The sequence below is a fragment of the Brachyistius frenatus genome, unplaced genomic scaffold (assembly GCF_029030835.1).
Source record: "Brachyistius frenatus isolate BFR_SWC_R1_liver_20210118 unplaced genomic scaffold, ASM2903083v1 Contig_67, whole genome shotgun sequence".
Classification (NCBI taxonomy): Eukaryota; Metazoa; Chordata; class Actinopteri; family Embiotocidae; genus Brachyistius; species Brachyistius frenatus.
The window spans coordinates 983,192-1,000,280 of record NW_027210666.1 but is presented as its reverse complement, the minus strand read 5'-3'; the positions used below and the strand labels follow the sequence as shown (position 1 = coordinate 1,000,280).

The 17,089-nt window shown below is 39.9% G+C and overlaps 1 protein-coding gene and 1 long non-coding RNA gene across 6 annotated transcripts in view; both read right to left on the bottom strand.

The window, feature by feature from the left end:
- meis2a (Meis homeobox 2a) overlaps window positions 1-649 on the bottom strand; it is an 81,658-nt gene extending 81,009 nt beyond the window's left edge. For all 5 annotated transcript variants that reach the window (XM_069707179.1, XM_069707180.1, XM_069707174.1 and 2 more), the window contains exon 1: window positions 176-649. In XM_069707179.1, coding sequence (XP_069563280.1) covers window positions 176-187 — 12 coding nt within the window. In that variant the 5' untranslated portion in view covers window positions 188-649. The remainder of the gene's footprint in view (window positions 1-175) is intronic.
- Window positions 650-3,431: 2,782 nt separating this feature from the next.
- LOC138625914 (uncharacterized) overlaps window positions 3,432-17,089 on the bottom strand; it is a 53,677-nt gene continuing 40,019 nt past the window's right edge. The window contains exon 4 of the long non-coding RNA XR_011311261.1: window positions 3,432-6,244. This is a non-coding gene — a long non-coding RNA (uncharacterized lncRNA). The remainder of the gene's footprint in view (window positions 6,245-17,089) is intronic.

The following is a 17,089-nucleotide window of genomic DNA, read 5'->3' as shown; positions in this document are numbered from 1 at the left end:
GTAAAAGCAGAGGCTGTCACTTTGCCTGAAGAGTGAGAGCGCTGCAAAAATGTCAAATATAGCGGCTTTGATATGAATACTTTGTAAATTTGCCACCACCCGACAAGAGGTTAGCGATACGAGGGCCTCCCTACAGTGGATTTGAACAGGTAAGTGTAGGAGATTTAAAACCTACCCTTTGCGCCATCAGGCTGCGCTCCAATAAACTCCTGAATCTGTCGTATATTTAATATCCCAGTCCCGGTTAGAAAGTGATTTAGTGGCAAGATTCCTTTTTCAACCAACTTTGCGAATTCTCCTATTCGCCAGTGTGGTTCAGTTGAAATCGTAGCATCAGGGAGTTTTGCAATTTTTCTTGTTTTCCCTGTTTCCTCGGAAAAAAAAGAAAAAAATGCGCCAAAGTGAAGGTTACAATCGGCCCATCAACAACCTGCATGTAACTAAACTGTCGTGTCTCATGGCTTTTTGCCACTCCAGCTGTCAATCAAAGCCAGAGGTTGTCAAGGTAATGAATGAATGACGGTTGGTGATGATGTTCAAGAGAAGGACGAATCTTTTTAGTCCGTTTTCATCCCGCAAGTCCGCGTCTCCTTTAATGCCTCCAGATCGCTATCTTGTTTTATTATCACTGTAAAAAAAAAAAAAAAAAAAAAAAAAAAAAAAAAAAAAGGGGAAAAAAGCAGTAGAAATTAAGAGATTGCGATTCGGATCTTTTCTTTCTTTCCCCCCGTAGGTATTTCGTCTATCTGGCGAGACTGAGATGAGTGAGTGTCAGCGAGTGTTGGCAGGTTGGCTGCTAGCTTGCTTATAGAAACAGAGTCAGTTCGCAGCGCTGAGCGGTGGGCGAATGAAATGACGGATCCCGGAAGTAGTGGTGGCCATAGCCAGTCCTACAGCAGCTCCAGAAAAAGAGAGAGGAGAGACCAAATCTTGTGATATGCAGAGTATATGCGAGGCGCAGGGACGGCTTCAACTCCACACTGGGGGTAAAAGGCAAAAGCAGCACAGCTCCGACTCCCAGCCAATTCCTTTTCGCCGAGAAGAGTCCTAAAGAGAAAGCAGAAAGGGTTGAGTGAGAGAGGTTTTACCAGAGCGGACGCTTCGGCTGCAACTGCGCTGAGTTGAATTAAACACAAACGCCGACCGAACTCAACTCCCATGAATTATGATTTAGAGTAAACCGTTTATTTTAAAGTGGAATTATACACCAATTACGCAATCCAAACTTTTACGCACGGTAAACTACAACGTCAGAAAAAGATCAATATTTATATATACTTTAACTTGTGTCCATCCAGTCAGTGATAGAAAAATAAAATATTATAAGTCATTTTTAACCAAAAAAATTACCAAGAGATCTTATGAAAGATGAGTTTAATGTATGAACATTACTTGTTATCTGTTTTGTGGTTATAAGACGGTATGCATACTTAATATCTCAGTAATACCTCATAAGCTCACTGCTAATTATTGCTCTGGTCTTTTTAAGAAAATTAAACAGCACCCCTCTAAGCCCAGAATGAACTTTTCCAAGAGGAAAAAAAGCTTTTGTGGGGAAAGTAATTTTGTATGTTTCTTTCGTCCAATCCCCTTCTCTTGATAGAAACCCGTGCCTTACCTCAGAGTAGTCAATTATCAAAGCTCCCCAAGATCATCAATCATGTGGGGAGATTGAAGTTTAGAGGAGGAGCAACGCTCCGGCCATCGATTGCAGTGAAGCCCTTTTTGGAGCCTGAGCACTTTTACGCACAAACAGAAGCAGGCCATCTATCCCCTTTAATATTTAGCTCCATCAGTGCTAATATGGCATCATGGCTGTATTGAAAGGTTCTCACATAAAGGCTTCATTTATTGCTCCGTGACATTTTTGATGGTGGAAATTAATTATTCACAGGTTAGGATTAAGGTGGACACACGCTCAGGGAGATGGGCTGTGGCTACCGTTGGAGGGTCAATAAACTCTCCCAACAAACTAAATACTAAGCAGAGGTGCTTGGGGTTGATTACAGAAATAGAAGGAGTTTGTTTTTTTTGTTTTTTGAAGGAAAAAGATCTAATAAATGAAACCGTGACAACAGTTATGTTTGTTGGCATAAAGGGGGGTGGGAAGTGTAGGACTGCAGGGTTTGACAAACGGCTGTGTGGACATTTCAACGTGCAATACCCCGGGAAGGAGCTGCAGAACGGTGCGCAGAGAGCCAAGGCATTCACCGTCTCCAAGTCTCTCTTGCACTCTGTAAACACAACCAGCCCGGCAGACTCTGCTATTGAAGACTGATATTTTCATAAGCAAAATACTGTCGTTCACATTGATTTGTGCACTAACGCTTGCCTTTTTTTTCATCCTCCTTCCTTTGGACAACCATGGTAAGTAGCATAAACCTTATACTGTATCTACCGCTTTGTTGTGACCGCGCGTCCTTTCACGGCGCAGTAAAGGGAAAGTTTTGACGCGGAACTATAAAAAAATGCAAACAAAATTAATATATTTCCATAAGCATTGTTTAATCTTCCGTTAAAGCGAACTATCTAGTGTCCTATAAAAAAAATAAAAAAAATAAAAATGCTCGAGCGAATTTCTTTAATTTACACTCTTCTAGATCTTGCGATTATACCGGCGTTTTTTTTTTTCCACATTTATTGTGGAAATATGTGATTTGCCCCGGAGGAGAGTGATGTAAACACCCGAAGAGCGTGTGAAAATAGGAAAGGCTAATTATGCGTGTCCAATGTACGGCTCCACAGCAACACATCCTTCCCTATAAAACTTCCAGCAACGACTCCTAACGACATGAAATTTTAAGCTCATTCTTTTGTGAACTATTTATTTGAGTAATTAATGGAAGCTGTAAACACAGGGCTTCATAAGTGACAGTATTTAGATTGTGAAATAGGTTAAATCCGCCTAATAACAGCTTTTATGTGACATTACACAAGTCGGTGTTTAATTTTCTAATTTCAGTTTAATCATCATTCACTCAATAGTTAATTAAAATTAATTTTCCTCATAAACAAGGCATGTGCCAACTTAAACTCCCCTGCTTATAACCTGAGCGCGTTTACAAGGCAGATAATTCCAGGAGGACCCCTATCACAGACAATTAGACTTTTTAAGTAGTTTTACGTTTCTTTGCTGTAGCGGCTCTTTTCAGGTGCACACACTCAACTCTTACACGTATGAAAAAAAATCAGTAGATGGCATTAACAGGCGGTAAAATTTCATCTGGTGGTGTCAAATTGAGGTCAGTTTAGGGTTAAAGCTCTCGGTGTCCGTGTGGGACATGGCCAGCTGCGTTTGGATTCATTAGGGGGGTGGGGGGGGGGGCGAAAGGATCCATTTCAAGGAAAACACTACTAGGACAGTCACCAGGCTAAAGATCCACCGCATGTCACATCCTAAAGGTGCACCGTGGATCGCCTGCATGCGACCGGAGCACCACCACTGAACTTCCACTCCTCTGTTTACTCTTTGCAGGACTTACAATCCCTCCTCTCCCCCTCTCTCGCCCTGCAGGGCTCGGTTGTTCACACACACACACAAGCCTGTTGCTAAATATGGAGAGAAATGCATTGTTGATTTAATTCCCTCAAAAAGATCACCGATATGAAGCGAGCTTGAAATCCTCTTAGTGACCTTAAACACTCCTGGAGAAACAATTGGCGCTCAACCGCAGGAACAAATAAATTCGCCCTAATCTTGTTTGTAACTTTGTTCTTCTTTGGCCCTCTTCAGTATTTGAGATTATGTAAATTAGAATGTATAGAGAGGCTCAGATAAGACTGGATCATAGACTGACTGCAGAAGAGGCACTGGAAGTAAAAACCTTGCAGCCTGTTCATATCTTTTATTTTGGCACAATTCTAAAATTAAAATAAAAACAGGTACTGATGCGTAATTGAACTGAAAATGTAGATTTTGCGCTCAATAAAAGTAATGCAATTTGGAGTTGCCCCGTTGTTGTCAGCCGCAAAGAAGACAACTAATTCATTTTTACCAGTTCCAACAAACTGCATGAAAGTTTCTTCATTTGTTGACATATTTGAGATGGTTTTATTTATGGTTTGTTTATAATAATTTGGCTGCTCGTTGTTTTCTTCTTACAGAAAACATTACCTCAGTCCTCTGCATCTGAACTCCTTTTGACCCCGGAGTGAAATGTGACTATAGGGTTTCAGAAAGTGGAGTGAGCAACTCAAATACTTGTAAAAGTTTCGCGACTAACTGTAAATTCTTCAGCTCCAAAGCCTCATTTTCCCCTCCACCGATTCTCAGAGTCTGGTGTCAGAGGGTTAGTAAAGGGAGGAGGGATACAGAGAGAGAGAGAGAGAGTAAATGTAACTGTGGCTTTTTCCCTCGTAGACTGGCCTGGAAATATGTGGCCCTATAGCGACACCTGGCGGCCGCCGCGGAGGCAGAGCTGTCGAAAGCGTCGACACAAATGAGAGAAGGCCCACAAAATACAATTTAAACGACCAAATTCACACGAAATAATGTCCACCACTGAAAAACAAAAACGTGTTCTAAAATTAAAATTACAGTGCGTGCAATCAAATCGTTTAGTTTCAGAAATATAAATATAAAAAGTAAATCTGATAAAACGCAGATTCTGTTTTACTGACTTTCTCCAATTCGGATGTGCCATGCATTTGTTTCTTGTCATTTTTCATTTATTTGTTTACAAATCTTCGACCATAAATTCGTTTAACTCTTCACACCCTTCACAGTGGATGTTTTTACAAGACTGTGACTGTGTCACACGAACTAGAAAAATGTGGCCTATATAATTGTGGGTTGTCTTTTAATTTAATATACACGATTTATTTAGAACTCACGATTTTTGTGTGTGATTTTTACAACTTTATTTTGAATGTAAATCGGGATGCAAAGAAATCTAAATCAGAGATTCCAAAATCTAAAAATAATCCGAAGCTTTATATCTACCTCATAAACACCCTGATGCTCTTATGATTAATTCATTATTCACATAATCTGCAAGACTTTTATTTTCTTTTATAAGCGTTATTGCATGCTGGCAAAAATGACCAAATTAAACCATTTATAGTTAAACTACCACTCAAGCGAAGCATTAAACAAAATAAAGGAAAAAGAAAAACATAAAATATATCAATATTGTTTTTTGGGGGGAAACTGCGCGTTGAAGTAATCAACATTATTATTATGAAATATTAATGGTGAAAAATAACGTCTTCTTTAAATCGATAAAAATTCGTTCAGGTGTAAAACTCTCCTCCTGCATTTTTTTTTTCCACCAAAGGAATTGTGAATTTTTCCCAACATGCAAAAATATATAGGCTATTTTTCTATCAAACGATCGAAATGGTCCATCCTTCCGTGTGTGCAGCCTCTCCGCAGAGCCTCAGCTCTGCTCGGCTCTGACACAGTTTGAGCAGGTCACCGCCGAGATTAGAGCCCGTCGTTAACGCCTGCTCGGATACACCAAATGCTGATTTAATGAGCTTGCATTGGGTGTTTGTCCCAGAATACCTGGTGTGCATGCGTTTAGTAACGCCAGACTATAATCCCCGTGTTTCCCCTTAACACGTGCTTTTATGGGGACAGCCTAAAGCACAGTGCAGATATGATTTCTTTCCCCCCTTTTTTAATTTTTTTTTTATTTCTGTTAGATTGAACAGGTCGAAGCCTATAAGGCCTGTATCCAGCCACATTACCAGATGTAATTGAGAGAAGTTTAAGTGGAGGCCGGGAAACCGAGGAGTTAATAGCGGTGACCCTCTTGCTGTGCCTCTGTCGCTCATCATTTATCAGGCTTAAGGGGCTTAAACAGGCAGCACAGACCCACCTTTTTTTTTTTTTTATTACATATCAAACCCTCTCTCCCTTATCTACATGATAGGAAATACATGCATCGTTGGCTGTTATGCGGATTTGGAAATAGAAACATGTCCAATAAAGTCGCCCTCCTCCGCTGATCAGAGGAAATATGTCTCCAGGCGCTGCAGAGACAACCCCATCGGTTTAAGCCTTTATTAAATGCTCTTAATTCCCCTCTCCACTTTGAAACGAATATATATTCCGCTCTTCTGTTGTTTGTCCAGTGCGGAAGCGGGGAAACGTACGAAATGCGGAGGTCTTCATGGTTTCAATATGATTAGAAAGTGAGTAAAATTGCAGTTTATAGCACGTTGCATCCGAGAGGCTGAAATCGTTGTCCAGATCGGAAATAATGCATGTAGCGTTGAAACTCAGACATATTCAATGTGCCTGTAAAAAAAAAAAGAAGAAAAAAATCAGATTAACATTTCTTAACTTATGATGAAGATGTCACGTAAAAACTATCAGCAAAAGTGGAAGCTGCTGCTTTATTGAAAAATTAATTAAAGGTGAGAAAGAGACAAAACTTCCCTGTGAAAAGATAAGATATATTTAGCCTGCCTCACGTGACTTCCATCATTCTTCTTTATTTATAGCAAGCTTTAATGAATTAGTACACTTCCTTTATAAGCAGACCTGCTGTGTTAATCCAGTCAATCTTTAACCTAAAGTTATTTTTTAAAGTGCGTCGAAGCTTTGAGTTTTCAGGGATAAAATGCAGCTTTAATATTTGAATACAGGAAATAGATGTTTTTTTGTTGTTGTTGTTGTTATTTTGTTTTGCTTTGGTGTTTTTTGAAATGCTGGCACAGTCTTTCAGTTAAACTTCAGGTCCATGCCTCAGTTGTCTGCTGCTTTCCTCCAAGGAGAGCTCAGTTAGTCAGCCTGAACGCAGCTGCATTCACGTGGAGCGACGGGTTTTGATATTCTGGTCACACAACAGAGTAAACACTGCTCTCCTGTTCAATAAACATCATTGATAAGGCTCCATATATCCAGCCATTTCAAATACTGAACTCAGCCTCACTGACTATCAGCAGTTTTTTATTTTAAATATGTAAATGAAAGAAAAGAATTTGCATTTGTTTTCCTTGTTTAAAGTTCAAAGTATAATTTAGTCTGTATCATGTTGTCTGAAAACCTACTGTATATTTGATATTTTCTGTGTTTAGATGGATTAAAATGTTTTAAAACTGTCTTTTGGTTTCTTCTCATTCATTTCTGCTTCAGCACAACACACACACACACAAGCTCATTAGTAATGTTTCATTGAATCACCTCTCTCCCTCATACACTACACACACACACACACACCACAGTGACTATAAGTTAATCAAATGACACAACCCAAGAGACAAAAGCTATTCATTTGAATTATAATAAACGTGCACTTTATCTCCTCTCTCTGTCATGCATTTCTGTAGTAGCCTTCTCTGTCTGACCTCGTGCTCACTCCCTTCACAGCATGGGACGGTCCCACTAGAAAAACCATCGCCGAACATTTTAAAAACACACCCGACTTGTTTAAACACAACACAGTGCGTGTCTTCCTCGTGACTCCCCTTGTTTGAAAGACTGGCAGAAGAAACAATGTAGGTAACTAAATGCAGATGGTTTGTTTGTGTTTTGTTTTGGTCCCCCCGCTTTTTGTTTTTTTTTCCTGTTTATGTGTCCCCATTTCCATCTTCTCTCCGATACCCACAGCCCAGCTCTCTCTCTCTCTCTCTCTCTCGCTCCCCTCCCCTTCCCCCCACACTGCTTCCCTTCCTCCCTCACCTCCCTCCACTCTGGTTCTGCAGGAGTTCACATGATCAAGCAAGGTACCCAGGTAATTACCTGGCATTGTCAAATAAAGCGGCCACTGATTCAAATGAGGAGTGAAATATCAAAGACCAGCATTGCCTTTGCAGCCACTACTTATCCACACAGGAGACAGAGAGGAGATCTGAGAGCTCGGGGACCTGCAGGGAGGCAACAACAACATTCAGCCTTCCCTTCCTAGATAAATATCACCAATGGGAGCAACAGAGCCAAACATGCCCAGGTTCACTGGTAGCAGCGTATTTATTTGTATTACATATCTGACTTTACCATGATTAGCTTTAAAGTGGCCACAGTGCAACTTTAACAAGAGGCATTTTTGCTATATTCCAGGACCCTCCTGAAGTGCGTCCTGTTGAGTCTCTCTCAAAGGTCAAAGGTTGGAAATTTATGAATGCGATTGTACTCGGAAGTAGTCGCAGCCAAGCGTGGTCACGCCATGTTTCCCATCTTCTGTCACGGCATTTTATTATATATTTCTGGCTCGGATACAAAGGGAGGAATAAAGAGCAGCGAGTCACCAGGATTAGAACTGAAGACCGCATTAATGTTTGGCAGCACGAGTCGTTGGTCAAATTAGCTGCATAACCACATAATCATTTGTAATGTGCAAGGTTTCTGTTTGATTTTCCTCTTGCTGAAACTCTCAAATAAACTTTTGAAATCTGCGTGTATTCCACTGCACCGCATGATTCAGCTCTTACAACATAATTCAATATACGGCGTAATTTCTTTCTGTGCGTAGCGACACCTTGATTCAAGCTGCACTGACGACAAGACCTTTGACACTTTGACACGATAAGTGGAGGGTGATCTCAATGAACAATGTCATTGCTCGGGAAACAAAAACCTCATTTCTGATCCCTTCACATTCGAACTAGACAAGCGGCGTCCTGGGATTTCAGTTCAGCACAGAAAGAGTACCTGTAATTTGACTTGCCACGTCTAAATGGAAGTTGAATAGGTTACATTGTGCAACAACAAATAAAATGCTTGCAATGCTTTAGTGAGTGTTTTTCATGGTTGGAGGCGAAATGGGGTTGGTGACGATATTTGAGTGTTTAATGCTATAAACACACAGACTTCCCTCCCTCTGGCATATGGATGGCTCACAGGGACACTTTGCATGTAAATATTCATAGAGTGATGGGATGGGCGATTAATTATTAAGCACAGTAAAGAAGTCCAATACTTCAGCATTAACACATGAATCTTGTTTTTTATTTGCTGCACCTGAGGATGAACATTTTGAGGTGAAATGAGTCATATTTCACAGAATGGTTCTGAGGCTGAAAAAATTAGGACGGGCTCAATACCGACTCCAGAAATAAAGATTAAGTATCAAAAAGAACACGAGCAATATGTATGAATATACATAATTAACATCTGAGCTAAAAGGCAAAGAAAGTTGATGATCACAGCTTTGGACAAAATCGTTTCTCTTACATCAAAAGTAGTGGCACGACCGCTCTAAAATTTAACATCCTACTTTACCTCAGTTTTTCATGAATAAGGTGGAAGTTTGAGCACTTCCTGTTTAACTTTCCAGGTGAACTAAATCAGCGGCTCACATTCCTGCTGCTTTTTTTTTTTTTTTTTTTTTCTTTCCTCTGCGCATTTGCGGCCTGTGGCTCATGACAGACTGTCACACTGTGATGGAGCTCGAGTGGGGCCACCAACGAGAGGCGGTTAGAGGTCCATACCTGAGCTTCACTCTGCAGACATTTGACAACTAAGGAGTGAAGTGGTCCTGTATGAGTGTGAGATTGGACAAGGAAGGAACAGTGAGTGGTGGATACGTGCCACAGACACCTTATTTTCCTCTGTAGAAAAACATGTATTTGGGTGTATGAAGCAATATTCAATTCATTCTCAGTATCAACAATGCATCTGTATTGCAGATATGAATGGAAGAGCTTCTCAATAATAAGCTGAAGATACGATGAGGTCTTTGAGAGTTCCCATCCTATTATGTCATTGACAGAAATGAACCAGTGATCCACATCATTTGTGTTGACATGCCTCAAAATCAAAAAGGACACTGCCATTCTGTAAAATCCCTGCATCCCCATCATTCAATTCATTTGCGCCCTGAAAAACTCAGTATCATCTGAGTGGAATTGAATTAACAATTTCCCCAGCTGATTTGGTCTTTTAAAACCCTCATTACACAAAAAGCATTGTATATATTATCAAATCCCTTAGAGGAATATGGAACGAAGACTCCATGTTCATCCTATCATCGCCAAGTTGTAATATGATAATCAATTAGCACGGATGAACTAATTGTCCAATCTCTCACTTGCTAATTAACTCTGGAAATATAAATGGGACAAACTAATGCACCATTTTTAAAAGGGGATGCACAAATTGAGCTCATGCTTTAGTTAACGTGGTTGGTTTCTTCGGCGGCTTCGTCAATATGTATGAGCTTACATCAAAGAGTAGAGATAGAAATGGGGCCTGCACAAAAGCGGAACACATTTAAGATCCAGAATATGCAAATACTTGGTTCTTGTTGAACTCTGATGTTTGCATAACATTGGTTGACATAGTCTGAGAGCTTTTCTGTGCCACTTGTGTACAGACTACAAAACACACTGTCCTTTGGGATATTTTATTTTAAAAGGCACACTCAGAGCTCTGCATAAATACTCTGAATTTCAATGCGCGTGATAACGCACTTCTTATTTCCCAAATTGCAGCAGCCTAAATGTGTCTGAAATTAGAGAATTGAATGTAAAGCAGGCCACATGTTCAGCGCGAGTTGATCATTATCGCTCAGTCACGTGGGTGTCATATGTGATGTGCGTTTGTCGCGCTGCAGTTTTATGTGTTGCCCAGACAAAAGGGTGTCAACACCACTGCTGCTGTTATGCTGATGATTAGAGCGGAGCAAAAGTTCAGAGCGACTTCAGACAACAATCAAATAACTGAATGAGACACTCCAGGAAAATCAGGGAGATGTTTGCTTGTGTAACTGCATTTCCAGGGAGTTGCCCTCGGCTAGGCTACAGTATGTAACCAAGAAACAATAAGCCCAGTGTACTGTACAAGCAGACGCTGACTGAGTGCCCTTAAAGTTAAATATAAGCATTGTGAACAAAACAATTTTATAACCCAGTAGATAATTTCTTATTTTACAGACCCAGAAACCATTTATCATGTATAAAAAAAAGAGGAAAAAAAAAGTCACACTCATACAAGACTGCTTTTGGTTTATTTACACTAGCAAAAAATAAAAAAAAGATTGGCCCAAAAATGGCAGACAACTTTTTCTTTTTGCTCTCCCCTCCTTTGTTCTGTGCTGTTGTCAAATTTGAAATTTAATCCTGTTTTCACCTGACTCCATCTGTAGAAAAAATATCCCACATTCTCCTTTAATATTCACTGGTGGTTAATTATTAAAGGTATGTATTTGAATTATAAATATACTAGTTATACAGAACTAGGCAAAGCAGGCATATAGCCTGAGGCTAAATTCCTCCATTACCCATTATTTTCCAGTCTGCCGTCTCCATATGCCTGCCTCCTATTCCTATGTCATCTCCAAAAACACTGAGGCATTCCTTTGTACTTACCTACCCCTCCCCACTTTGGCCACCCGAAAAAAAAATCCCTCCCCCCCCATACATACGTGTGCTGCTTCCTTGAAGTAGGATGTCACACTTGTCTTAAATATAATGAATCACTATCTTCAATGCATCCCTGGATCCCAAACACTCCCCGCAGAAACCTGCCTACGTCTTCCCCCGTTTCCAGCCTTCCTACATGTCACAAATCATCCGTTGTGGAGGGCTCTCCACTAAATCATTAACATTGTCAGAAATGACTGGGCCAAGAGTGGAAAGAACCCAGAGATGCAGCAGAGGCGTACGTACGTGTGATGGGAATATAGAATGGTAAACAAAGACGCAGCCTCATACCGGTCTTCCCTTTTCCTTCATTCCCCTTTGCCTTTTCTTTGTTTAGGTTTTTTTTTTTTTGGCACTTCTTTCCTCTTCCTTGGGATTTCTGAACAAGACAGAAGTACAGTATGTGGAAAAGTAAAGAAACTGTCAAAGAAGTTTTACAACTCGTGTGAAATTCTTCACCACTCTCTAAACTACTGTGGAGTTTTTTCCTCTGAGTTTTTCCTAAAAGCCGTCTGTTGCAAACATTGTAAATAAAAGTACAATATTTGAAGATGATGTCTCTGGACCATGTTGACAACAGCTATTTAGGAGTCCAGTGTGGAGAGGATCATCAGAAAATACGACTTCTTTTCTCTCTTCCGTTAACTAAAACTGTGGCGGCTTTGTTGTCGCGGAATGATAATTCTCTTGTCAAACAGCATTATAGTTTGCTCCATATATATGGCATATCGTGAAATGCAAGCTCCTCGTGTGATGCTACTTATCGGCCGATTTCCATTTAATGCTATAGCCATACTTATATCTCGCATGTACACTCCTACCTATGCTATCATCCATCAAAAGGATTACTAATTTTCCTTCAATTTCCTTTGCTCTCTTAAGAATCTAAAGGATGATTGATAACAGACGAAGGAAAAGCACAGCAGTACTGTTTTTAACCTTGCTCAAGTCATTAATCTGCTTTATACCCATGAAGGTAGTAAAGGAGACAATGAATTAGTCATTAAAGCACAGGTCAGTTTATTAGAATTCCTGATTGAACTGTAAAACGACTTCTCCCAAGATGCCTGGGCAGAAGGAGGAATCTGCAAAACCAGGGAGAAATAAAAGGAGCTGAGGGAAGCAAGCGGAGGAATTCCTGCACAAGTGCATTTTCTCATGAAGGAAATGACAGAGGGGCGTATCGGTGGCGATCGTTGACCTGACAAAATAGTGGCTAATGAGCACATTGTCAGACCCGCATCAAGTGCCAGAGATGACTAGAAAATGATCAAAATACACTATACGGTAATGTACACCCTGACTATTCATTTGGGTGAACTTGCTTCATGTCTCTTTCACCATGTAATGTTGCTGATGTGAGCGCTGGCTTATGTTTGTCACCATTTATTAAGCCATGTGGTTGTTGGCTCTGCTCCACAGGAAAAGTTCAGATGGCTTCGGATGTTCGCTGCACCCTAAAACAGGAGTAATGATCTAATGACTGGTAAAGGGGTCGCTTAGAGACCTGACAGGGAGGATGTAATGGAGAGGATCAAACCAAAACACAGTGCAGTGTTGGACTGTTAAACAATGGAGTCAGTCTGTCGTGGGGAATGCCGTCTTATTAAAAAAAAAAAAAAAAAGTCCCCTTGGGGATTAATAAAGTAACTACCTTATAAAGTTTGCTTTAATTGAATTCTGCAACTGCAGAATGTTAAAATAAACTGAAATAGGGTTTATAATAACAATACAAATATTGTTTTTTTTTAAACATAAATCTCTTCCTGCCAGAAGATTACCAGAGGAGCAATGTTGACATTTATAGGCTGAAAATATTTGGCAAAAGACAATGTTAAGTTTAAGAGTTGCAGCGTGAATAAACACATATCTCAGTTATGAGAAACCAGAATATGACAGCTGAGATATGCCATTATTAGCCGGCATTCTCAGGCATGTAAATATCATACTCCATTAAATGGTGATTTTGTGGCCTGTGTAAACACTGTCGCCATGGCAGCAAACACAATATTGTTTATTTATGTAAACAAGGGTGTTTGTGGATGGGATATGAAGATCAATATAAACAGTGCAACCTAAATACCCTGAACAGGGTTGTGCTGTTGTGAAATATTCTGTTATCACCGTGCATCGCTTGCAGCATGTAGAATGGGTTTTAAACCGTCCACAAAAGTGTGTATTTTATACCCTGCTTGAAGCTGTTAAATTGTTTTGAGACCAATCACCGCCTGAGCGCTCTCAGGAGCTGAGTGCGGCGTGTCATGCTGACCGGGAAGGCTACTTATCGCAGTGGTGGACTTCAGAAGAAGCTGGCAGGGCTGCGGGGCTCTCCTCTTAATGTTTAGTCTATGACACCAGAAATGAACTGCGTCACTTTAAGGAATGTTTGAGACAGCCACACCAGGTGCTTTGAGCATGTGGGCTCACAGCCTTGACTGTGCCGTGATTTCTTGTTTACAGTCGTGTCTACAGACTGTCATCCCAGTCTGTCTCACTCCCTAACTAAATGGAACTTTCATTTCCTGGTTTGTAAATGAGTCTCTCCCTCTGCTTTTGTTTGATATTTATTTATGCAGTTTATGTGACAGGAACAATGCACATTGATCAACATCTCAGCTTTCACGTCACTGTAAATGTGTCAGACGCCCCCCCCCCCCTCTCCTCTCCTCTCCTCCCTCCACTCATTCCTTCCCTCACAGTGCAGTAGTCTCAGCCTAACTCCAATCAGCAAATCAGCACCGTAACTCTAATGAGTGAAATTGCTTATGAGGGGAATCTGTTTCCGATGGTGGGCCCGATGATTAATGCGCACTGACAACATGTCTTTCCTCGAGGAGCTTTGCTGGGCTATGGCAGATGTGTGACGCCACCTCCTCAAAAATTCCCCACCCCCTCCATCCTCCTCCCCCCACCCGAAAGTCTGACATCCCAAAAGGAGAGGGATAAACTAGAGATGCTTCTGCTGAGGGAATCATGTAAGCTCAAGGGTTCAGGGCAGCCCAGCTCTGAATACTGATAATTATAGTAAAGTACTGACCTTACTTTACTTTTATTAAAGTTATGATATGCCAGCCTGTCCTATGTAAAAGCGGATGCTGCATTCAGAAAAAGTCAGCAAAAAAAAAAAAGCCCAACATGGAAATCGTTGTGCATATTTCCAAGATGGTTACTACTGTATAGCATTTCAATACTTTAATATTTTGCCGTGTTACATATTTTGATGAGTTAAATTAACGAAAGAAGACAAACAATGTTTCACATCTTTTACATTGCCTAAATCCATAATGTTAGTGGTAATGATTTTATTCAGATTTAGGGGTCAGCCATGGCGATTTTAGAGCCATTTTGCTACAGGTTTGCGGACCCGTCTGTAGTTCTTCTCACCAAGAGGGAGATATCAGCACTGACAGAAATTCAACACATCTCTGGCTCAGAGTTGAAACACAGAGGCTGGAATAAGTAATTTTTTCGAACTCGACTGCTAGTAATTACTTTCTGAATAATATACATGAACCTGATAATATGCTTAGCAATAGTTAGAAGTAACATTACATGCTGTACAAGCTTTTGGTGGTGGTTAGCTCCGCAGTGCATTCAAATTGATGCAGTTAAAACTTTTAAATGCAAACAAAATAACATTAAAAACACCATTTCTGGTGTTAGCTGTGGTGGTAAATAATTGGATTTCATGTTTTTTGCATCAATGTGATAAAATACTTAGATCTCTCAAGTAATGTTTCATGCTGTATTGTTAAAGATACTATTGGTCTAATTTGTAATATGAAGAAAATCATATTGTGATTATGGCAATATTTGGACTTCATATGGTGTAAAAGTATGAAGTATATTACGAGTGTAAAGTATGCACACCAAGTATGGCTGAAAGTGGTTCCACAGTTGAGGAGTTAGTTGATTTGATTACAAAAGATCAGCTGTACAACAAACCACAGTAATATGGTACTGAAAATTTGAAGGCAAACTTTTATGTTTATGCTGTCATATAAATCAATTACACCTGCTGCAAGTGTATGTTCTTGAAAGTAAAAATAAAATATTTGAGTATTTTGTCATAACATCAAGAATATTATCACAGAAATACCCTGAAATAATCATGATATGATCAGACAAAAACACGTTTCATTTTTTTCTAAAAAAAGGTTTAATTCTAAAATTAAAATGAATGCTATTAGTCAAAATTACATACACTGTAATATACTATAGGATTGTTTCCTTCTAATAGCCTTATATACAGTGCAGTTTTGTTTGCAGCAAGTTGCATGAAAGACTCATGTGATGTGATTGTTGTCTTGCTGCACAAAAATGTGTCCCATTGTTTCATATGAGGGGAATCTGGTGGCTGCAGTTCACCTCCTGCTTCAGCTGTTTCCATTTCATCACAGCTGTACATTTCATCAGGCTGCTGTTAATGCTGAGAGATTGCTCACAACTAATGGGCATTAATGAATGTCTTATTAATGCTATGTGAAATGAGCCATTTGTTTAGACAATATAGTTTTAAACATGTAATATGATAGCACTAACAAGCACTGCCTTCTACTAACTGTGTTGGATCTGCAGTTTAAAAAAAGATACTTTAAACCATATATCATGTGCAATAAAAGTGTCGTGGATACGTATGAATCTATTCATGTTGGAACTAGTGTGTATTGGCTGTATAGAGTAGCTTGTGACGAATTTAGATTAATAAGGAACTATTCATCTCCACACTTCACACTTCAAGGGAATTTCTTATCTACTCTAACCATTCTGTAAATTAACATTACACAGACTCTGAAACACTTATCCTTGGTTTGTAAGGGTCTAATATAACATGCACCATTATCAAGGAATTTCTACCTAACGACCCAACTAACCCGAACGCTCCTTTCTTCATTCCAAGATCGCAGATGAGATGGGACCCCACTGAGCCAATGAGCTTCAACAAAACTGACTTGATTGCCAGGGATTTAGCGTCAATGATCCTAGAATAACAAGGAGCATATTGTACCATCAGCACAGGGCTGCACAGCCAGGCCTGTTCCAGTTTAACAGGCTCTCAGATGCCCGGGGTCAATGATGGAGGTAATGATCTCATGATCCAGCAATATAGGTGAATAGGTAGCCATATGGGCTGAGGGGACCGGAGAGGGGCAGGAAAAATGGCACAACAGAACAACCGGACATCTTACACATTTAAATCATGTGTGATGTGTGAGGGTGCGTTTGATTAAACATAATGGGAGTAATATGATCCACAATTAAACTACAAAAGATTTGTCATATTTTCATTCTGTATTTTTATGGTTTCACAGGATAAGCGCACAACTATAAACTTAAACTAAAACACATGACATTTAGATCATGAGTGACTAATAACAAATAATTAACTATCATAAATGTGGCATTGTGTCTATGAAGCACAGTATCAGTTTGCAAGCGAGTCATTATCACAGTGAGACCACTGACGTTGTTACGCATCCCTGTCAATATTTTGAGGGGAGCTTCAGTACTTTGCACAACTCTATATGAAGCCGGGTGACACTCCCACTAATTGTGTGCGACTTTTATCAAGCATTGAAACTCCAGTTCTTGTAATTTCCGCTGTAAAGACACCTTGTCAGCCGGTCCCTGCGAGATGCCACACAAGTGGTGAATGAGTGAAAGAAAGAAAGAAAGAAAAAAAGAACTCATCTTGATTATTAAGATGTGATTGACACCAAAACAAAGAGCAGTCATAGTGCATTGTGCATTTGTTTTTAAATTTTCCACAAGTTTTTAA